The following is a 24,949-nucleotide window of genomic DNA, read 5'->3' as shown; positions in this document are numbered from 1 at the left end:
AAAAAATAAATAAAAAAAAATCATGCACACTCACAGGACCCACTTTCTGAGGAACTGAAAAATTAAAACAACCAACCATCTCTGTCAAAACAAATTTCGGAAGATATTTATTTGCAAAGATGTAAACTGCCACAGTAAGAAACAAGGAAATATAATATTTCCAGTACCGCCGCTCCCTATACGCAGAGTACGCAGTTTGCATAGGGCACCAACTCCCAGGGGGGGCACCGTAGACTGTAAAAAAATATGGACGCAGTGTCCGTGATGTCACCCGTAGATTTCTGAAGAGCATTTTTGAAGCGAAAATGAGGCTGCTGCCATCTTAGCAGTGTGTCACCGCATGTCACTCCCGGATAACTGAAAATGGGCAAAGAGTTGGAACGTGGTTGGAACTGAGGTGCCTGGTTGCTGAAACCACGTCTGCCTAGCTCGACGTGATCATGTTATCAGGCTAAGGAGCTATCTATATATCTATCTTAGATACTATCTAAAATATTAATAAAGATACCAAGTTATATCATTTGAAAGTTCTAAATGTTCACTGTCAATATACAGTGTTTTTTTTACGATTTAGATGCTCCAGCACCAGTAATTGTAATTTGTGTCGGGTGTGCAAATAACAACATGAAAAATCAAACGGGACTCCATACCTTTATAATGAAATAGTGATCGCGAGATGAATCCAATCCGTTGCACTTGGGTAAAATGTCCATGAGTGTCCATTGAAAAACAAAAAACAGTACTTTTTGTCCACAAAAGCATTAAATCCATGAAATATTGATATATTATCCATTGTTTGCATCCATTCTGCATGATCTGCTCTCCATCATCGTTCTTCAAGAAATTATGCAACCTGAGCAGCGTTTATGTTGTAAAACTGTATATGATCGTATATATCTCACAAACAAATGAGTCCTCGTCCAAAGTATAATTTTTCAAAATGCAGCAGTTAAATAACATCCAAGCAGTGCTGTCAGAGTTTTATATCCTCCCGCCATTGTCATTGTAGTAAATCTCAGGAACAAAACTTTTAGCCAATGCCACGATCCAACAACATGGGTTCTGTTTATCTTCTGCATGTGTGCACATCTACACAGACGCACATCTGTCTCAAGTCTCGACCATTAAGCCATATTATTTTATAATTGTATATATTATTATTTTTTAATTGTATAAAATAATCCAGAATAAAAGCACAAACACGGCAGAGATGCCATATTCAGCGGCTGGAATTAGCTGAGGTAACATGACGGCTCACAGACAGCAGCGGCAAACCTGTCACTCAAGTGACCACGCCCTTAATTATGCAGAAATTTAAGGCTTAATATAATTTAAACGGATGAGTTATAAAAAAAATTCACCCACCTCAGAGTTGTCATGAAGGGCAAAATTAGCTGTATAGACCACAATTTGATCCAGGCTGTAAACATGTGTTTTTCTGCTGTAAAGTTGGGCATTTTAACATGGGGTTCAATGAGATTCTGCTCTTTTTTGAAGCCTGTCTCTAGTGGCCAGTTGATGAATCGCAGTTTAAGTCACTTCCGTATTGGCTTCAAGAGAAACTGGGGGAGGTTGCCGCTTGGGGGGCACCGCCTTTGTTAAAAAAAAAAAAAAAAAAAAGTCTAAATATATAAATAAACTAATATTCTGTAGGTAATATAGTAATATTACTATTGTATAGTAATATTAACTTAAAAATAAATGTAAACAGAAACATAGATATTGAAAAGAATTATGGAGAACGCAGTAACTTCAGCACACGCAACACGCCATTCCCGCTTTGCCCCGTCCCCACCTCATACTGACAACAGAACTCTGGCGCTGAGAAGCGAAAAAGAAAAGAAAACAAGATTAATCACGTGCATCATTTTTAGGTATGTTCACAAACATGTAGAACTTTATATTTCTGACTATTGTAGCTAATAGGTGAGATTAATTAAACGTGTTTAATGACGTTAAGGATTTGACCACCACCAACACATCTGCCTGATTTGATACTAATGCAATTTTTTTCATAGCTATAATTTCATTATTTTAATGTGCTGTGTATTGGATTTTGAACCATGGTAAAGATAGCCAGATTTCATGATTTTCTTAATTAATTTTGATAAAAAGTAAAATCATAATTAGACCATTTTCTAAGGCTTCATGATATATTAAATAATTTAAAAGATGATAATATGGCATAACATAGTGCTATCATATATACACCTATGCTAACACAGGAGAATACTTGTTTCTATATGTTCACCTCCGTTTCAAAATAAAAGTTTAAACCCTCGCTCTGACTCTGCATGCTTCGATAACATGTTCTTATTGAAGAAATTACAGTGACTGCAGCATTTATATCATAAAGATGTGGCCAAATATTAAAGATTAAGTGGATATTTGAATTAAATGTTGTTTGGCCAATATTAAAAAAGGATTTGATCATGCTGTAACAACAATAGCAAGAAGTGTAACAACAACAATCACCTAGCCGCTGGCGCCCTCTGCAGGCATTTGATATAATACATAATGTACATAAGTTGATTGTTTACATTATGTATTTTCAGTTGTTGAAAAATAAATAAACAAATAACTTGCTTTTGTTACTTTCGTTGAAACATTTATTACTGCCTCATTGTTATTATATAGCCTATGTATTTAAGTTATTTTAAAGACTGTTGTTCACTTAGATCTTTTTTTATAAAAAAAAAAAAAAAAAAGGGCACCCATTTGGCCAGCAGCGGTCCTGATTATATATACTATAAAATGAAAAGACATTTCTTTTAAATGTATAGCGCAGCTTTTGTAACGAGGCAACAAAATATGGTAGATAGGACAGAACAATAGCGCACAGTGCTCTGCATTGAAAAGTTCAAAGCACAAACGGAAGAGAGATATTAATGCTTTTGTATTATATCTATGCACCAGTTTATTGAGCCTTTTCTTTTAACAGTTTTAAATTTCAGTTTCTGTGTGCGTGAAGATCAATTCATAGTCTTTTCTAATGGGTATCGTTAAGGTTTTAATGGTATTACTACTCTTACTGATACTGCTTATCGATCCGGTACTTTAACAGTATTCTTATCTGTACTTTTTGTTTATATATATATATATATATATATATATATTATATTACACTCACCTTTTAAAATTTTGACTGTGACTCTGTCTCTTCCGCTATAAATTACCCAACTTTGTACGATGTGACGTCACTGAGAAGCTGTGGATTTTTATGCGCATTTTAAAGTATCGCATAAGAAACAAGTGATGGGAACATCAAATTCTGAATAAGAATCCCTTAATTCGCAAAAAGTTTGCTTGAGGTGGTTTTAGACTTGTGCGAAAAAGGGTTATTGCAAATAATTGGAGATGGAAAAGAATTTGCTGAATAAATTCTGACGTAACGAACATTAAACCCATGTGACTAATCATAATCGGCTGTTTTCTGCTGATGGTGTTGTAACAGAAAACTTTGTTTGATTCTGTTATGATGCAATAATTCTGGATTTACTGGAGCACGTTGTATATGTGTATGTGTGCAATGCATTTTCCTTCGGGGCTTGCCGTGGATAGGGGCATGCGCATTTTTGTACTGGAGTGTCGTGGGTTTTTCGGGCTTGTCCTCTCACATGTGTTTAATCTCACACGCTTAACAGTCAAGAAGAGTTCGGACGGGCTCTCGTTTTTTTGTTTTCTTATTCATAAGTGTTTAAGCAAACCCTTCATAAACGCTCGCACAGTGTTTTATTTACTGTTGGTTGCTAGGTTACCAATACCACCATTATCCGCTTGAACAACTTGATGGAGATGCACCTAATTTGCATTTGTTTTTTTCTTTTTTTTTTTGCGAACTTTGAAAAGATTCGCTTCACATTTGGATGGAAACCTAGCTTATGTTTCTTCGTTGGTATATATTTTTCGACCGATCTGGCTGGCTCTGCAATTATCCAATAATAACACCGTCTCTGGCTGTCAGGAGGAGTGAAACAGAAACTTTTTTTTTGGGTGACTGGAGTAATGATGCTGAAAATTCAGCTTTTCAGCACAGGAATAAATTACATTTGAAAATATATTCAAATAGAAAACAGTTATTTTAAATTATAATAATATTTCACTGTTTTTACTGTATTGTACTATGTGAGCATAAGAGACTTTCAAAAACATGAAATAATCTTACCGATCCCAAACTTCTGAAACAGTAGTGTACGTCCTATTTTTTTTGTTTTGTTTGTTTTTTGTTTTATATTGCTTCTAATTGTTTATGCATGTAACATATTATGTGCTTTTGTTTTAGGCTTTGTATATGTGTGTTCTAAGGTCATAAATCTGTAATCCTGAAGCACTGTTCAGCCTCCCGGCAGAATCAGTCAGACCAGCGTCATTTAGTTCCACTTGAAAACTCCCAAAACTCCAATTCTATTCATGCATTAGAGGGACAGAGAATGGAGAGAATGCTAATTTGCTTTTCGGTCTGTGTGTCTGTGTTGAGCCATTTTTTCACCACACCAAAAGCCTAAATCTAAATTTTAAATATAAGGGGCAAAAGAGTTTCATGTTGTAAATGCCTCAGTAAGTATTCCAGAAGATTCTGGCCTGACTGGATAAAAAAAGCTTATCGACTACAGCCATAAATTCATAAAATTTTCTTTTAAAAGAAAAGTACCATGCTCTTTAAAGAAATCTCTGTGTCTCAAGGATTTATAATATCAACCCTTAAATGATTCAATAGCAGCCTTCAAACTTAATGTGAAAAATAGTAAAAACTTAAGATAACATTTTAGTAAACTATTTAAAATTAATAAGGAGCAATAAATAAATACTGATACAAAAAACTAATTATTATTGAAATACTAAAACGAAATAAACTAAAACTAATTACTAAAATGTAATTAAAACTATATAGACATACTATATGAACTAATAAAATGACATTTCTAAATTCGGATATATGTTATACAGCTCACTCACATAAAATTAGTATGTATAAATAAGTAACAATTAAAAACTCTATTTGAAACTAAACAATAAATAAAAACTGATACATAAAACATACGATTATTTGACATGCAAAACACAGAGGAATCCACGCAGAGGTGTGTGGTTTAAATTGGGTTTGTGTTCAAGAGCTGCAAGTCATTTATTCACATAATGTTCACTCTCTTGAAATATAAAAGCCAACATGTTTCTATAGAATTTAAGATGCAATTCAATCAATCAGCTGTTTTATTGTGACCATTACCCCTGGTTGGAGACTTCTGTACTTAAAACTTAGTGCCAGTTTATGTTGGAACTAGGGTAAGTTGCTAGTGCAAATAATTGTGCAATTAAAGTTATGTTCAGTGTAAAATTGTCTGCATATAGTTACCATATTTTTATTTATATTCCATCAATGAATCGGATGCTAAAAAAAAAACAGACGCAATGTTTGAACAATGTTCAGTTGGTGCAAATCGTTCTTAATGTTTCTGCTGCTGTGTGAACGTAACCGTATAGAGTTGAGTGAGATGTGATGGTGAATTAATGCGTTTTAAAGAGTTTGTTATCGTTGTCCCCCGACTGTTTCTGGTGTCAGCTCTAATTGTATTGTGGCGTCTCTCCCCGACTGTATTTATGAAAGGTAAGCAGAACTGATATGAAAAATCTATAGCTTGTCATATTTTGAGAGCACATGATATATTTGAGCTGCTGGCTAATTGAGCACAGACAGCACTTTGTTTCCAGAACCTTCTGCTCCGATATTGACATGACATTTTACTGGCCTTATGAGAGTACTTTAATACAGGCTTACTGTATTATCAAACCGGCACCGAATGATGATGAATCCTACTGACGCTGAGCTCTGTGTGTGGTTTAAAGATCATGCAGCACAGCGGGATTCATTCAGAACAATATCAGCGGCACCTTGACTAGCAGAGGTTTACAGTACCTATCTTGTTAGTTCACCCCAGGGCTATTATTGTTAACTAATGCTAAAACCATAAAATCATTACTTGAAATAAAATAAACTTTAACAGAAGCTTATTTTATTTCAGCCATTTGCCAAGGCAACATTTCTCACTTTCGTTTAGTTTAAGTACTAAAATAACTAAAAGCTAAACAAACTAAAACTTATTAAAGACATTAGACATATTAAAAAATGGTAACACTTTACTTAAAGCATTTTTATAAAACAGTTAGTTCCTGTCCTTGATTCTGATTAGTCAATAGCTGTGTTTTATTCATGACAAAACACGGCTATGACTGCTTCACCCAACGGTTCTGTGTATCACTACACAACACCCTTTGCAACCACTCTTAGCAACGTAAACTGTATATTCTCAATTGATTTTGTTCATTGAAGCCTACTGTATTATGTAGAAGAGTGTTGTGAGAAAAAGATTGAGTGAGGGAGTTTATTACCTGCATTCAGATTTAGCATTTTCCTTCAGGTCAGTCCTATGTTCATAATAAAAAATCTGTTTAAATGTATTATCTTGTCCTTTTAACAGTTAAGGGGTTTTCCCATGACTGACGGTTGCAGTTTTGTCAGTTGCGTCTTGTTCCGTGTTCACAACAATTCAGTCTTTTCAATGTAAAAGTCTTCGCTACTGACTGACACACTCATAAAGACAGTCTTTGCCACCATCTAATGGCGTAATAATGTAACTTCTGTTGCTGTTCATGGTCAGGGACTCCACTTCGCGTCGTGCCCTTCAGCTGTGACTTATTCACGATACAGCACAGCCTCTCGTACCTTACTGCTTACTTATAATGCATTATAACATATTTTTAATGCCTTGTAATAAACATTTTAATGGATTTGATGATCTCAAGAATATGTATCCACTGTTATAATACATTATAATGCTTATCTATTTATTGTTGCACCTTTAGATAGTATAATGCATTAAAACATGACAACAACCAATTTCAGATATAACAAGCAGTCTGTAAATATTATAATGCATGTTACTGTAACTTTTCTTACATCTATTTATGAAAAACTATAATGCTTTATGCATAAAGGCTTTAAATAAAGTGTTACCAAAAAACGAATAAAATGACAATGTATATTATATCCAACTTTATCCACGTACATACAATATAATCATGTAAATTGATATGTTATATATAGCAAATCTCAGCTGCCTGACTTATATTTTGTTTCAAAATGTAACTATATTATCACATAACTGTTTATATAAAATTGGATATATAAGTATGTCCAACTTTATTCGCATACATACAGTATCCTTGTGTCCTTGTGATTTTCAGAAAACAGAAAATATGAAAATACAGTCTAATTTATCCCTGGTTTCACAGACAAGGCATAAACCTAAAATGCATCAATGAGCTTTTTTGACTGAAAGCAACTTGCACTGACAGGTCTTAAAATATGTCAGTGCCATTGTTTTGTCTCAAAATACACACCATTATTATTATTATTATTTTTTCTCCTCTAAGGCACATTTATAAAAGCTACTTAAATGTCCTAATTGAACTAAGGCCTAATACTGGCTTAATCTAAACCCTGTATGTGAAACCGGGCCTTAAAATGTTAACAAAACCTATAATAGTATATAAATGATTCTAAAATAACACTAGTTCTGTCATGACAGCTCTCGGAGTGTATTGGCATTGTAATGGGTATGACAGTGTTGATATGTTTGGTCTTGGTTGAATAGATCTGGTACGCTGCTGCTAATACAGTACATATACAACACACTGCTGTGAACAAGTAAGACATGCTGCTGCTGTACAATATAGCGTTCATGAATTATCCGTAGTAGATCTATACAGGTGGAGCTGGGTGAGGTGGAGGGTTTCTGAAAGCAAGCTGCAAATGCTAGACCAAGTATTTGAAGGTTGAGCACATGAGCTCATTGGCTACTGATACAGCAGGAATCAATCAGCTGTGCCCTATAGAGAATGATGTGATTGCAAGCAGGTTGAGTTAAGGACCTATTAGCCTGTGCTATCTAGAATTTCATGACATAACTTTGTATTTTACCTGCAAATGTAAATTCTTTCAATTATTCAGTTACTCAATCCAAACCTGGATGTTTTCTTCTTCATTCTTTTTTTTTTTCTGTAAAAATATGTGAGTGAATGATGACATGTTAATTTTTGGATGTTCTGAGATCAGCTTTGGTCATTCCTGCAGCTTTGTTTCATTCATTGGCACCATGTTGCCCATGTTCCTGGTGCTAGCATTCATCAACACTGCCTGCCAGACCATCAAAGAACTGGTTCTGGAGAAGGAGCGCCGTCTGAAGGAGGTTCTGCGGGTTGTTGGGGTTCGAAATGCTTCAATGTGGTTCTGCTGGTTTATAGAGAACATGGTTCTGCTGACCATTCCCTGTGCTTTGATCTCTTTGATGGTGAAGGTTAGTGTCGCCGAAACACTGAAAAATCGGAAACAGAAATGTGACCGAATTAATAGACAAAAAAGCAAGGATGCAAACTTATCAACTTTTGGTGAAAACCGGCATTTGCCGGGTTCTGCATGGAGTCACTGGAAATGAAATGAGAGCTCACCGCTTCATTTACACTTGGAAAGCTCATAATCTGGTGTTTTCAGTGTCTCAGAGCATCTCAGTTCTCAATAATTGCTTTCCACACAAACTCCATCACTGCATGTAACGTAAGCTTGTGTCGTGTGTTTGAAATTAATGTGCATTTCGTATATTAAATATTTTGTCAATAAAAGAGGTTTAAAGGGATAGTTCACCTAAAAATGAAAATTATCCCATGATTCCGCCGGAAGCTAGATATATTTATACATTTTTAAATATGGATATGTTTTTACAAAAATGCATCGCTTTGCTTCAGAAGGCCTTTATTAACCCACTGGAGTCATATGGATTACTTTTTTTATGGATGGATGCATTATTTTTGGCTTCAAATCGCGGCCCCCCCATTCACAACCATTATAAACCTTGGAGGACTAAGGACATTTTTAAATCTCTGATTGTGTTTGTCTGAAAGAAGATAGTCATATATACCTAGGATGGCTTGAGGGTGAGTAAATTATGGAGAACTATCCCTTTAAGGTCTTTCGGCATTTTAACGTTTGAAAGCAAAGAAATTAAGAGAGACGTAAATATTAGTATTGTAATTTTACTGTTTTTTTTTTTTTCTGTAAAATAAACATTATTTTACAGTGCGGTACTATTATTACTATAATAATAAATTTCTTTATTTATTTTTTTATATTTCAATAGAATTAGAAATGATTATTATTGTATTGTCTTATTAAATGAGTAATATTTCATGTTTTCATGTAATATTTTAATGTTGAATAAAATAAAAATATAATAATAATAATAATAATAATAATTAAATCCCCTTTTTAAAGCAAGTCCACTGCCCCCCTAGGAAGTTTGTATCTTTTTCATACTGATAAGTTTGCATCCCTGAAAAAGAAATCAAACCGAATAATCAAACTAATCAGAAATCGGTCCTAATAATCAAAACCAAAATCAGACAGGTTAAGACAAAACAGACATCACTTAACATGATCACAAAGCATTTTGAGAACACACAAGTCACATTCTCATTAAAAGCCAACATGAAATCCAAATTGATCAGTATTTATATCCTGTAAACTGTCAGCTTACAGGAAAGAGTGTGAACGGTATTGTTCATACAAATTTGTTTATTGACAGATTAGTTCAATCTGAGCTTTAAATTCAACAGATTTGATATGTTTTATAACTGTTTGTTTGCACCCCTTTTGAATGCAAACCGAGCTGAGCTACAATAGATTTAAAGTCATTAAGAAAAATAGTTAGAAAAGCTCAAATGTAATGCTAAAATGCACAATAATCTATTTAATATAGAAGAAAGGATGGTGCTTGTGTTGAGAGGTTGCACATTCATAAAGTCAAAGTGCTTTGTGGTTTTGATGCTTGTGATCACAGTGGAAATAATTACAGGGAAATGATTATTCCAAAATAGAGGCAAATCAAGCAGAAACTGGTTGAACTTTGATTCATCTAAATTGGGTTATTATGCTAATTTGTTATGCACAGTATCAAATTGTTGATGATTTAGAGCCGACCTCCTACGTATCGCTCTCTGCCTCCCTCCATCGACTTTTTTTTTTTTTTTTTTTTTTTGCTGTTTTCAGAGCGTTTTGTATTCTTCTGCAGTGAGATAAAGTGTATGTTCTCTGCTTTGAGGATTAGCCTGTTTCACACTCCTAAGGTTTTTTGCTTCCACGTTGGCTGTCACCGGGTAAAAGCAACATCACACTCAAACAACAGCACTTTTGCTATGAGGAAAAACCAGCAACATTCACACAGCTTCACAGCTGCCACAGGCGATTTTAGTCTCATGCTAAACTTAACTGCTCAATCATGTTGTTCTCTTTGTCAGTTCATTTAATTAATTCTTTGTGTCTGTACAATTCGCTCTGCATTTTTACACTCAAAGTGAGAACTACATTGTGTAGTGATGGGAAAATCATCTTTTGTCAGCTCACTTCCCTCACAGACCTGTACTTCTGGAGAATGAGAAGCAGGACGCTTTTCGTTTCAGGCTACATCTATCAGGGACACTTATGTCATTTCACTAATACATTTAATATCAAACTTCACTAAAATACATTGAATTTGCATTGGTTTGAATTTGGAATTTGGAAAACATTTGTGCATCTGTGCTGGATGCACAAATGGTTTGTTTTTTACCAATGTAAATTCAATTGTTTTTTACCAATGTAAATTCATTTTTATGTATATGATACAATGAAGATCATTGGAAAGTTGTAAGGGCTAAAAATCCTTATCTTATTCAGTCCATGTTGTTGAAGCATACATGGTCAAAGTAAAGGTAGTTACAGTTTACATATAAATATAGAGAGTCAGACTTGTAACCTGAAGGTCATGGGTTTGGGTCTCAGTACCGGCAGGAAACGTTTGTGGGGCGAGTGAATGCTCTCTTCCACTCTCATTACCCACATCTGAGGTTCCCTTGAGCAAGGCATCTAACCCCAAATCGCTCCCCAGGTGCTGCAGCAAAAATGGCTCCGGGTGCACCCACTGCTCCAGGTGTGTGTTTATGGTGTGTGTGTGTTCAATACTCACTGCTGTGTGTGTGCACTTGGATGGGTGAAATGCAGAGCACAAATTCTGAGTATGGGACACCATACTTGGCTACACGTCACAACTTTAACTAAAGTGAATTTTGAAATCAAACTACAAAACAAAATGAAAATAAAACTAGTGAGATTTCAAAAACCATGTTGGGGGCCCCAAACTCTAGCAGCCATTATGAAAGATATATTCGAAATAAAATTGGTAAGATGGCTTGTGTGTTTGATATGTATTAGGCAGTTAAAATTATGCCCTGCATATAAGTCCATCGAATGACACTGTTTTAAGATTACATTTGTAATAGTTGGGAGTCAAGTGCCCATAGAAGTGTTATTATTTGATGTGTCTTGAAAAGTATTCTTCCACTATTGAGGTACAGTGACTATGAAAGTTCAGGAAAGTTCTTGTTCCTCTTTGTGTTTGCACCATGAGGTGCCACTCACTCACTGACAGCAGACTTCTGGAGGGAGCATAGGCTTATAAATATAAGTGTAGGTAATATGGTGTTGGCATGTCTGCTTGGCAAGTCAAGATCTGTACACCTGCTGTCTGGTTGTCAGGCTGAAATGAGAAATAGCAGTGGTAAGAAAATCCATGTGAAAGGATGATTGTTTCTAGCATTGTTGTGCAAATCGAGAAGAGAAGCAGGCCAAGGACCGAACCCTGAGGTACATCAGTGATCGGCTGATGTGACTGAGACTCACTTTCTTTCCAAAATACCCTGAAGGATCTAGCAGTGAAGTAGATCTCAAGCCAGCGGGGTGAAGTTCCTGTGATGCCCAGTGGACAAAACTAGCTAGTGATTTAGACGGCAGACAGATCTAGTCAAATGAGGACAAATAATATGCGGGCAGCTCTTGCCAGCCGCAGGGCTTAAGTGACAGATAGCACATTCTCTGTGGTGTCCATGTTAAATGCTTTAGAGAAAACATGATGTTTTGGGAAGTTGTTTTTGTGTGTGTGTAACTGTTGTTATGTATATGTAACTCTTTTATTGAAATGTGGGAGTCAGTTTTCATGCTTGTTTGTATGTACATGTGTAGGTTTCTGCGATCTTTGACGCGCTCCTTGCCTCTATATATGACGTTAGCGTGGATCTTCTCAGTTGCGTTGATAGTCAAGGGTGTGGTTCAGGAGAAGGAGGCGCGTCTGAAGGAGACTGTGAGGATGATGGGATTGAAGAGCTCCATCTACTGGCTGAGCTGGGCCATCAGCAGCACATTGCCTCTTGCTGTCAGCGCTGCGCTCCTCACTGTCATTCTCAAGGTGATTAATGCTGATTAACTGCCATTTACAAACACTGTGGTACACTGGATCTACGATCTGATCTGAAATATACTGGATCAGTGAGCTTCCTCGGCTTTGCTCTAATAGTGGTTCATAAACGCTTAATAAAAATGAGTTTTGTTTATAAATGTTTGTATTTAGGTTGATTCAGTGATACTAAATAATATATTTGACTTGATACTAAATAATATATTTGAATAAAACCAGTTAATTTAGATGTTAACTTTTTTTTTAGTTTAAGCAAATTAACTGTCAGTTCATAGCAATTATAAAAATTTTATTTGACACCAGGGATATTTGTTTGGCAGCAAGTAGCTTATGTGCACTCTAAAAACAAATGTTTTGGCTCAACAAAAATAATTAACTTACTAGTTTGGATCAATATTTTTGAGTAAATTATGTTCAACCAACAAACTATATTGAGTTGAAGTAACTTAATGTGTAGCATAAGCACTAACAGGCCTTTCCCTTTACTAAAAACTCTTAAAATATATATTATTCTTCCACCAATCTATATTTTTCCATAATGTGCTACCAAAAGCCAAGTATTTACTAGCTCTCTAGTACTCTGAAGTACATTGCTAAAGTGAGATAACTAAAGCACTTTACCAAGAAATTAATGACAACAATCATTTAGCCATTCAACTTGCAGAGAACCACTGCTCTTGAGTAAAAGCTGTTTTAGGATCAGATGGTGCAGTGTTTGTGAATGGGTGGTTTTGCAGTAGGCAGCGTGACTCTGTGTGGGACCAGCAGGTTTGAGCACATGACAGATGAGCTTCTGTTATGTCTCTTTGCTGTATATTCGAACACAGACATGATTTGTTTACCTCAACCCACCAGAGCCATGACGCTTACCGCTTATTTAATCACAGATCTGCCTTTTAATCAGCTCTGCCGCTCTATCGCTGCTCTTGACAGATGTAATCCCTTCTTTTAGACGAGTGGGTTTTCAATGTGTGTTGTTCTCCTTTGTAATTATTAGGTTACATTATTGACGCATCCATGGAAACTCAAACACAGCATTCATTAAGGGCGCCGAAAAGCTTTCTTGCTGTTATGGCTGAATGTCTTGCTCTGTAGACAAATCCTTCATTTGTCTCAACAACTGTTTGACGAGATAACTACAAGAATGTGGCTCCATCATTTTTCTTTTCTCTTCTATCTCTCTTTCTTTCTTTCAGTATGGGAAGATTCTGCGATACAGTGACCCCTCTGTGATTTTTGTCTTCCTCCTGGTCTTCTGCGTGGCGACTGTCATGCAGTGCTTTTTCATCAGTGTGTTTTTCTCTCGGGCGAATCTGGCAGCCGCCTGTGGGGGCCTCATCTACTTCCTGCTCTACCTGCCTCATGTGCTTTGCTACGCCTGGAGGGACGTCCTGGGCTTTGGTGCCAAGATCGCCACGGTGAGACATTCAACACATCTCTACACCAGCCTGGAGAATTCATGTCTTAATACATCAAATCATCAAATGCTGAATATAGATCCACACTAAAGTCCAGATTTGTCAAAAAAGTAGTGCACTTTTTTTGTAGTGTACTTAAAATTTTTAAAGTATATTTTAAAATAACTGTACTTGCAGATAATATAATATCAATTAAATAAAAGGTTACTTAAGTGCACTTGAAGAGAGTACACTTTTATGACTGCTTCTTAATACACTCAAGTACAATTTTAAAAAGTGCAAGTACAAGAACAATGTTAAGTTAAAAGTTTTAAAGAAAAGTGCCTTTTAAATCTTGTTTTAGTAATATTTTGTCTTGCTTTAAGGAAGTACATTTGTTTTGATGTGTTGGCTAACATATTAAAGCATGTGTACTTGATTATAATCTTAACTGCAGTGTGTTACTCAATATTACATTTAAATGCACTAATTTGCAACTTCATCATTGCAAATGTTTTATTGAATATATATTTTATAAGTACACTTTAACCATATTTCAAAGACAATAGAATTATGAAATTACATATAAAGATAAAGGGTTATTTCACCAAAAAAAAGAAAAAAAGAAAAAAAAGTCTATGCAACTACCACTTTGATGCTTCAAAACATAGACTGTAAAAAAATATGGATGTAGTGTCCGTGATGTCACCCGTAGATTTCTGAAGAGCATTTTTGAAGCGAAAAAGCTGCCATTGCCATTTTGGCAACGCGTCATCGCTCGTCACTCCCGGATAACAGAAAATGGGCAAAGAGGCGGGACGTGGTTGGAACTGAGGTGCCTGGTTGCTGAAAGCACGCCCGCCTAGTGTGACGTGATCATGTTAGCAGGCTAAAGAAGCTACTGTATCTATCTATCTTAGACACTATCTAAAATATTAATAAAGATAACAAGTTATATAATTTGAAAGTTCTAAAGGTTTATTGGCAATCTACGGTGTCTTTTTTATGTGTATATATATAGATGCTCCAGCACCAGTAATATTGTAATTTGTGTCGGGTGTGCAAATGACAACACGCAAAATCAAAACGGGACTCCATACCTTTATAATGAAATAGCGATCGTGAGATGAGTCCAATCCATCACACTTGAGTAAAATGTCCGTGAGCATGCATTGAAAAACAAACAACAGCACTTTTTGTCTACAAAAGCGTTAAATCCATGAAATATTGATATATGTATATGTTAGCATCACATTTCTTCTGAATGATGTGCTCTCCATCATCGTTCTTCAAGAAATTATGCAACCTGAGCAGCGTTTATGTTGTAAAACTGTATATCAATGTATACATTAGACTCTCACGAACAAATGAGGCCGTATCCAAAGTATATTTTTTCAAAATAGTGCAGCAGTTTTAGTTATAATATCCAAGCAGTGCTGTCGGAGTTTGTGGTGTCTTGAGAGGCATATTCTCCAGCCATTGTCATTAAATCAATGGCGGACAAAACTTTTAGCCAATGCCAAGACGATTCAACAATGTGTGCTCTGTTTATCTTCCGCATGTGTGCACATGTACACAGACGGACATCTGTCTCTACCATTAACCACACAGCAAGCCATATTATTTGATAATTGTATGAAATAATCCCGAAAAAAGCACACGACAGAGATGCCAAATTCACCGGCTGAAATTAGCTGAGGTAACATGACGGCTCACAAACTGCAGCGGCAATCAATCTGTCACTCAAGTGACCACGGCCTTAATTATGCAGAACTTTAAGACTTAATATAATTTAAACGGATGAGTTATAAAAAAAAATCACACCCCTCAGAGTTGTCATGAAGGGCAACATTAGCTGTATAGACCAAAACCACAATTTGTACCAGGCTGTAAACATTTTTCTGCTGTAAAGTTTTATTTTAACATGGGGCTCAATGAGATTCTGCTCTCTTTTGGAGCCTGTCCCTAGCAGCCAGTCAATGAATTGCAGTTTAACTCACTTCCTTATTGGCTTCAAGAGAAACTGGGGGAGGTTGCTGCTTGGTTCAAAGTGGTAGTTGCGTAGCTGTCAATGGAGGGACAGAAATCTCTCAGATTTCATTAAAAATATCTTTATTTGTGTTCCGAAGATAAGTCTTAAGAGTTTGGAACTACGTGAGGGTGAGTAAATGATGACAGAATTTTCGTTTTTGGGTAAACTAACCCTTTAAATGTTAGATAAGGGACTTAAAAAACACTAAAGTTTAGCTAATTACATTCAGTATAAATTTAAACTATAATACATTTTCATTTAATTGCATTTCACATGAAACTAAGTGTCTGAAAACACTACATTGTTCACACTTAAGTATATTCTTTTAAAGTATATTATTTCCATGGTTAGTACTTTTTTAAAGTATTTCAAAGTGTGCTTCTTTTTCACAAGAACAGGCTAGAGGAGAGGATGAGACGAGAGAGTTATAAACACGATGAGAGGAAAGAAAAGAATGAGAAACGATGTGTTAATTAAACTGTACATTCATTTAATTCACACAGAGTGAATGAAGCGCACAAGTCCTCTTAAGGTACAAATCCACAGAAGCAGATTCAGATCTCTGGAGAAGCTCATCCTGGAGCTCCATTCATCTCCAGTGAGGATGTGCATTAGTGAGAGAGTGATAGCAGTGACCCCACACCTGAAGAGAAGAGCGATGGAGGAGCACTTTTGCCCTTTGAGAAAGAGAAAGACTAACTAAATGACTTACAGCTGCACTTCCGTCATTGTGACCAATCAGAGTGACCTTTATCTCACGCGAAGATATTCGCTCTATTCAGCAGTGTGTGGATGTCTTCCTCTTATCAGAGAGAAGACTGCCTGTGTGCGCGCGTGTGTGTGTGTGTGTGTGTGTGTCTTGGCATTCAGGCGCCTCTGTCTAGGCTAGATGAATGAGCCTGCAGGCCCATTAATGTGAGCAGTACTGTTTACTTTGAAATTGTGGATCATGGCAATGCTACTGTTTCGATTTCATATTCATACCCGAGTAAAAATGCACATGGGAGGGAAACATTTACATTTACATTAAAGGCATGGGGCAGGCTGAAGGGTGCAGGCAGTTTCTGACCCATCCGTCTTCATCCCAATAGAGCTTGCTATCATGTGTTGCATTTGGATACGGCTGTGAGAATTTCGCCCGTTATGAAGAGCAAGGCATCGGTATTCAGTGGAGCAACATCCGGGTCAGTCCGCAAGAGAACGACCGCTACTCCTTCATTGTTTCCATCTTCATGATGCTGTTCGACGCTCTCATTTACTGGATACTGACCTGGTACATCGAGAACGTCTTTCCAGGTACAGCATAGATACACTTAGAAAACATTTAGATTACATGTTTTTATAGTTTTTTTTTATTATTATTATTTTGCTTAATATTTTTGTGAAAATCATAATACGCTATCATTTGCAAGTTTTGGGTAAGTAATATTTAAAAGAAAGGTGCATTAATTTGATCAAAAGTGACAGACATTTATAATGTAACAAAAGATTTCTATTTCAAATAAATGCTGTTCTTTTAACTTTTTATTCATCAAAGAATATCAAAGAAGTATATCACCGTTTCTACAAAAAAATAGTGTTTTAAACTGTTTTCAACATTGATAATAATCAGAAATGTTTCTTAAGCGGCAAATCGGCATATAAGAATGATTTCTGAAGTAACGTGACACTGAAGACTGGAGTAATGATGCTGAAAATTCAGCTTTGCATCACAGGAATAAATTACATTCTATAATATTTTACAACAGAAAACATTTTTCTTTTAAATTGTAATATTTCATAACATTACTTTTTTACTGTATTTTTGATCAAATAAATACAACATTGGTGAGCATAAGAGACTTCATTCAAAAACATAAAAAAAAAATCATAATTATTATTTCAAATTTTTGACAAGTAGTGTGTAAGTAGTATATTGGACTGTATGTATGCAGATAAAGTTGGACATACTTACAGTCAAACCAAAAATTATTCAGACACTAGATATAATTTTTTATATTTTTTTACTAGTGGGTGCAAGACACTATAGTTCATTATTAAGGTAGGTTAGCAAAATAAAGTAAATTGTGACATATTATACTCAACAATTCTTCATACAGTGGACTACCAGTAAAATTGATAAAAATTTGGGACCAAAAATGATTCAGTCACTTTGACCTGACCTTGTTTTGCTTAAGTGTTATCTGACATTATCAAGATTATTTTTTTCTGACACAGTTTCTCTTGAGTTCTTGTCATATTTTATTACCATTTTTTTAAACTATAGTGAATAAACTGTAATAATGTGTGAAATGTTCAAGGTGTCTGAATAAATTTTGGTTTGACTATATATATACAAAATTTAGACTGCTTTTACTTTGATTTAACAGCATGTAAACAGTTGTTTGTGTCTTTCTATAGGTCAGTATGGTATCCCAAAGCCCTGGTATTTTCCTTTTACTTCCTCATACTGGTGTGGAACTCGGGTGGGATCTGATGCTGAGCCCGACCAGATTCATGAGCTGGAGGACCAGAAAGGTACAAACACACACAGCATACAGATATGAATAATGATTCATTATCTAAACTTCTAAACGAATGTGTGCGTGTGCGCTGCAGGCTACTTGGAAAAGGCTCCGTCTGGAATGAAGCCTGGTGTGTGTATCCGCAACCTGGTAAAGGTCTATAAGACCGGAAATAAACTGGCTGTGGACGGACTCAGTCTGGACTTCTATCAAGATCACATCACATCGTTTTTAGGACATAACGGAGCTGGAAAAACCACCACCATGTGAGTTTTCACGTGCTCTTATACATGCATGTGTTTAATGCTCATCCACACAGTCACATACTCAAACATATTATTGTGCAAATACATAATTTATATACCTTGATCAATGGCCCTATGTAACAAAATACTTTTGGTGTGGACCTCGTCAAAATTTAGGTTATTTGGTTGAAAGTTCACTGTGCCAACCATTTCTTGAAATACAGTCACAGTTGCTTTGAATGCAGCCTGACTGAACTTGCAGTCAGATACTATTATGTATAGGGTAGGGTTGAAAGTATTACAGTTACAGTCTATAGACACTACAAGCCTTAAGCTCAAGATTGTGAAACTACAAGATGCTTCTTAAAGCAAGAATTTAAAGGGTTGGTTCACCCAAAAATGAAATTTCTGTCATTACGTACTCACCCTCATGTCATCCCAAACCCGTAAGACCTTTGTTCATTTTCGGAACACAAATTAAGATATTTTTAATGAAATCCGAGGGTTTCTGAACCACACATAGGCAGCAGCGTCATTGCACCTTTTGATGTCCAGAAAGGTAGTAAAGTCATCGTTAAAATAGTCAGCGTGACTACAGTGGTTCAACCTTAATGTTATGAAGCGACCTGATTTTAGTTTTGTTTTTGCGCACAAAACGTATTCTCGTCACTTCATAACATTAAGGTTGAACCACTGTAGTGATGTTGACTATTTTAATGATGCCTTTACTACCTTTCTGGACCTCAAAGTGTGCAATGACGTTGCTGCCTATGTGTGGTTCAGAAACCCTCGGGTTTGGGACATGAGGGTGAGTACTTAATTACAGAAATGTCATTTTTGGGTGAACTAACCCTTTAACAAATATCCATTTTCAGTGTAACAAATCTGAAAATGACCTTTTTAAAAAATAATAATAATAATTTTAACCTGTGGAGTAGTTTTTTAAAAACACAAAGTGTCCACTGTCCAAAACTCATGTCTTTTCATTTTGAACAATATATTTATTTTTCTATCTTCTGAAATCTAACAAACTTAATTGTGTAAATGTTTTAATTGAAATTGTCCAAATATGTTTTTCGGGCCACTGTGTATGTTATGCATAAACATACCACAGTTCAGATCTAAATAATGCAAAATGTTTTTCTAATGTTTTTCTTGTTGTTTCATCAGGTCAATACTGACGGGTCTTTTTGCTCCCACCTCTGGTACCGCTTATATTAACGGCTACGACATCCGCACTGACATGGACACCATCAGGACACACATGGGAATGTGTCCACAACACAACGTCCTCTTCAATGAGTAAAACCTCCTTTCATCTTCTTTGTCTCTATCACAGGGTCCACAAACACAGATAGAAATAAAAGGAAATCAAATTCAGTCTATTATTTGTTCAGGATCCCTGAGTACTGGCATATCTGAAAAATCAGACAAAAGTAGGGGTGCTCCGATGGATTGGCTACCGATCACTGTCGGCCGATCGTTCCTAAAGCCTCGATCTGTGATCTCTCAATTTGCTGATCTCAAAAACCGATCTCGTGGCTGCCATGAGAGATATGGCATGACATGCTTGCAGCGGCGGGGTCTCAACCTCCGGCATGGGTAAAAAAAAAAAATATATAATGCTGAAGGTGAGGAAGGCTTACGCTATAGTGTGTACTCCCACTAGGCGCTCTAAACCATGCCCGAGCACGTTTGTCCCCCAAAGCCCGGTTCGTTCGACAAGTGTGATCGCTCCGTTCTATGCCCGGGCGCAGTTCGTTCCGCTTGGAAGAGGTGGGCCAGAACACGGTTCGGTTGGGCTCGAGCACGGTTTGCATGCAGTGTGAGCGCTAACTGTGCCTGAGCACACAACAGCTACTACTTTGTGTGCGCTACTGTCATCATTACGACGGCAAACATCTTTATTACTACTTTGATAGTACACTTTTCAATTCATATACTTAATTTGAGTGTATTTGGGTTCATTACGGGTCTGGTTCTCACGTCATTGATGAACAGGAATTGTAGTTTGCAGGTAATGCTGCAAAATTCCTACATTAACATCAGCTGCCTTCGTAGTTTGTAATAATCCTCTGACACGTGCAAGTGAAAATCACTGCGTGGCATAAATGACAAATCTATTAGGCAATATCTTAGCGAAAGTGCTGTTTTCTTCCATACAAAAAGTTACATCGCTTATGACGTGTGACACACCCTTTATTAAGTACATTTTTAAAAATCAGTAATTTGAAAACTTCCTGTGAAAAGGGATGAATCAGCGCGCTCTCTATCTGGCTTCACATCGTGTCTTCACGCTGCAAAAGCTGAAAAAGAGTCACTTAAGGGGGAATTTCCCACATTTTCCAAAACAAAATTCAAGCCCTAAAGTAATGCCTGTAAACTCCTGATCAGAGCATCTCTATAAACATTGCTACATGATAAAAAAAAGAGGCTTAAAATAGACCCCGTCATTGTTATTGGTGATCGGTATCAGCCGATACTGCTTCCTGTGATCGGTGATTGGCTCCAAAAATCCTAATCGGAGCAGCCTTAACAAAAAGGTTTGACAATTAATGAAAGTCTCACAAGATAAGTAACTATTAAACAAAAACAGCTGATGAGAGCAGTTCAGTTCTCAAACAACTGAATTCAAAAACAGGAAGACAGCAGGGTTCAACTCAAAAACATCAAAACAAATATTCAATAACTATCAAAGTTCAACTCAAAAATGTTTTTACATACAAAAGATTTCAAAGCTTCAGGCAATCATAGTTTAGTTCAATTCATTCTGACAGAAGACAGGGTGCGTACAGTCTTTTAAGAGAAATTCAAGCACTTTTCCAGCTCTGTCATGCTACTGAAATTAAGACTCACTTGAACCGCCAAACCATTGAGCTGCTTTCTTTTTTCTGCTTTTGTATTTCAATGATGAAATGATCAGAGATTCAGTTGAGTTTTATTCTAAAACTGTGACATTAATCTGTCACGTTGCAGAATGCGTATGCATAAGAAACATAAGGTATACATCATGCATGACAAAGGCTTTCTTCATGTGAATATTTTCAATTAACCTGCTAATGTGAATATTTGTAGTTACTACCCCAACAGCTTCACTATTATCCAACTAGTGATGCTTTTGAATTAACCTGTTGTTAATGTTAACTAAAACTATTAATAGTAGTTTTAATTTTAATTTAAATAAAGGTAAAATAAAATATACATATTAAATGTAAAACTGAAAATTAAATAATTGTTGCCTTGACTAACCTAAATTATTTGAAGTACTAAAATTAAAATATTAAAATAAAAGCTAATTCAAAATATGAATAAATTCTATAGTAATAATATATAAATAATACTAAAATAACACAGAAGTTCTAAGCTTAATTTATACCTGTTTATAACTATATATTTTATATTTTTGAACACATTGACATTGTTGTCTCGCTTGCGAATGTTCATATTCTTGTCTGTGTTTGTATAAGTGAGTATTTGTCATGTGTGTTATGTTTGTATGTGTATATTCATGTTCCCTTTGTTTGTTTCAGTCTGACAGTGGAGGAACACATTTATTTCTATGCCCGTCTGAAGGGACGGAGCTCTAAAGAGGTGAAGAAGGAAATTGATCAAATGATTGAAGATGTGGGTCTGCCTCACAAACGCAAAGACCTCGCCAAGAACCTCTCAGGTGTGTGTGTGTGTGTGTGTGTGTGTGTGTGTGTGTGTGCGCATCAGCAGCATTCATACATATTATGCTTACAATGCTTACTGATACTGGAGATTTGGCAACTTTCTGTTGTACGCATTCAGGTGGGATGCAGAGGAAGCTGTCTGTTGCCATCGCATTTGTGGGTGGTTCGAATGTTGTGATTTTGGATGAGCCAACAGCAGGAGTCGATCCCTATGCACGAAGAGGCATCTGGGAGTTGCTGCTCAAATACAAAAAAGGTAACAGAAATGAACGAATGTAAACACAGGGCTCAATGGTGCAAGTAATTCACTCACATTTGCAACAAAAAATAGATTTGAGCAAACTGTAAAATGTATTTAGCAGCATGTATGCAGAAAAAAAGTCCCTCTGGGTCCTCAAAGAGTGCATATTTTACCTCCCTCATCTTTTTGGATGAGCAGCAATAGTAAAGCATAGACATGTCAAAATTAAAATTACTGGTGTATTTCAGGCTTTTTTATAATGAAAACTGCCACAATATGGATAAAGCATATATATATATATATATATATATATATATATATATATAATAATATTATATAAAATTATTTTCTCTTCCATTATCAATAACATTTATTTACATCAAGAGGTACACATCAATTTTTAGTGAAGATCTTGTAAAGTCTACTCCAACACATCCCAAAGACTTGCCAATTCATGTGTAAAAAAATAATGCTTTATGCTCCCTCCCAACCTTTCTTTCACAATTTGAGCCTTATGAATCTTGGCTTTGTCATCCTGGAATATTTCCATGACATGTCATGGTTGTTTAAGAATTGAAAAGCTACACACTCAGGGTTAAAAGAATGTTACCAAACATATAACATGTTAGAAACATAATAATCACAGCAATAATGATCCAGTCATAGACTCTTAAGTATTTGCCTATTTGGCCAGGCAATATATATATATATATATAAATGACAAGGCTTGTGGGTTGCTGCCGGTCACATGGTGAAAGTTTACCAATAGTGGTTTAAGGAGGGACAAACAGTGCATGGCGCACTGCTGTCTATGGGGTTGCGTAGTCGTTGACCAATCAGAGTGCCTATGATGACCCCTGTCCACCGTCGAAAGTACCTACAATGGGTACGTGAGTGTCAGAAATGGACCTTGAAGCAGTGGAAGAATGTTGCCTGGTCCGATGAGTCCAGTTTTGTTTTATATCACGTGAATGGCCTTGTACGTGTCTTCTGTTTACCTGGTGAAGTGATCACACCAGGATGCACTGTGGGACAATGACAAGCCAGTGGAGGGAGTGTGATGCTCTGGTCAATGTCCTGAGTCTGGCCATTCATGTGGATGCAAATTTGACACATGCTACCTACCTAAACATTGTTGCAGACCAGGTACATCTTTTCATGACAATGATGTTCCTTGGTCGAAGTGGCCTCTTTCAGCAGGATAATACACCCTGCCACACTGCACACATTGTTCAAGAATCATTTAAGGAACATGATGAAGAAATCAAGGTGTTGCCCTGGCCTCCAAATTCTCCAGATCTCAATCCAGTTGAGCATCTCTGGGATGTGCTGGACCAACAAGTTCAATCCAGGGCGGCTTCACCTCGCAACCTACAGGACTTGAAGGATCTGTTGCTAATGTCTTTTGGTGCCAGAGACCTCAGGACACATTCAGAAGTCTTGTCCATGCCTCAGTGGGTCGGCGCTGTTTTGGCAATTCGTAGAGAACCAACAGCATATTAGGCAGGTGGTCATAATGTTTTGGCTCATCGGTGTATAGTTTATACAGTTAAAATTAGGCCTATAAATAATTTCATAAATTATTACTGTATCAAATACAGTTTCACTCAAGTCCTTCCAAACACAACAATCACACATAGAAAAATAAGTCTCGTTGTTAGGAGACTCATGACAAATGTAAACAATATGTGTTTTCAAATTGTCTCAAAATATAAAACAAGTTTGAATCCTCCGAGTGGATGGAATCCAAGTCTGAAGCTAAAGATCATAGTCTGTTCCCATCATACACTACAAGATTTTCTTTGAAATCTGTCAACTGAAATCTGCAGACTTGATCTGACTTTCAGACAGTCGCCCAGGCTGCAAATCGGGGCAAAAATCGGTGCAAAAGTTGCATGTATTCCTTAAGCAGTATGGTGATTAACACCGTTATGGCTGTTATGAAGAAATCAAAGTTGACGGTAGCTGTTTCCTACTTGTTTCCTCCCATCTTAACAGAGAAAGAGAGATATTGAATCTTACTTGCTACCATACGAACTTGAATGCAATCATGGATCTGCTGCAGGATGTGAAGAACTTTGGCAACACTTTCCATCACAGTCCAGAGAACATGGTGATCAATGGTGTCAAAGGTTTTGCCAGGTCAATAAAAGCAATGAGCCGGTCTATATTCATTCCCTGAGTCTGTCAGAGGTAGAACAATCTTTTCTGAAGATGCTTTCAGGATATATGGGGTTAGACCACTGGAGCAGAACATCATGACTCTCACCAGTACCTTGTCTGAGATGCCACAGCTGCTTCTGCCTGTCACACTTTCTCTTATAAATTGTGACAGTGTTCGTTCCAGTTTTGAGGAATGATTTGGTTTCCACATACTGTACTGGTGAGGTTGTGAAATGTCTTGTTCTTAAATGGGAGTCCAATCCTGCTACTGGAGCACCAATGTCCTGCAGAGTTCAGCTCCAACAAACTCTGCCTGGGTCTCCGTCTACATTAATATGGATACATTTAAAAACAG

General features: G+C 36.4%; 1 protein-coding gene across 2 annotated transcripts in view; it reads left to right on the top strand.

Annotated features, from left to right (window-relative positions):
* LOC127515853 (phospholipid-transporting ATPase ABCA1) overlaps positions 1 to 24,949 on the top strand; it is a 195,397-nt gene that overhangs the window by 85,677 nt on the left and 84,771 nt on the right. The window contains exons 15-22 of one of the 2 annotated variants that reach the window (XM_051899955.1): positions 12,107 to 12,329; positions 13,535 to 13,756; positions 16,859 to 17,063; positions 18,168 to 18,284; positions 18,366 to 18,537; positions 19,687 to 19,818; positions 22,047 to 22,186; positions 22,309 to 22,446. In XM_051899955.1, the coding sequence (XP_051755915.1) occupies positions 12,107 to 12,329; positions 13,535 to 13,756; positions 16,859 to 17,063; positions 18,168 to 18,284; positions 18,366 to 18,537; positions 19,687 to 19,818; positions 22,047 to 22,186; positions 22,309 to 22,446 (1,349 nt within the window). Of the gene's footprint in view, positions 1 to 8,131; positions 8,355 to 12,106; positions 12,330 to 13,534; positions 13,757 to 16,858; positions 17,064 to 18,167; positions 18,285 to 18,365; positions 18,538 to 19,686; positions 19,819 to 22,046; positions 22,187 to 22,308; positions 22,447 to 24,949 lie in introns of both variants that reach the window. The other variant, XM_051899953.1, reaches the window with a different exon arrangement.

This window comes from Ctenopharyngodon idella, chromosome 7 (assembly GCF_019924925.1).
Source record: "Ctenopharyngodon idella isolate HZGC_01 chromosome 7, HZGC01, whole genome shotgun sequence".
NCBI lineage: Eukaryota > Metazoa > Chordata > Actinopteri > Cypriniformes > Xenocyprididae > Ctenopharyngodon > Ctenopharyngodon idella.
This window is presented reverse-complemented; position numbering and strand designations above follow the sequence as displayed.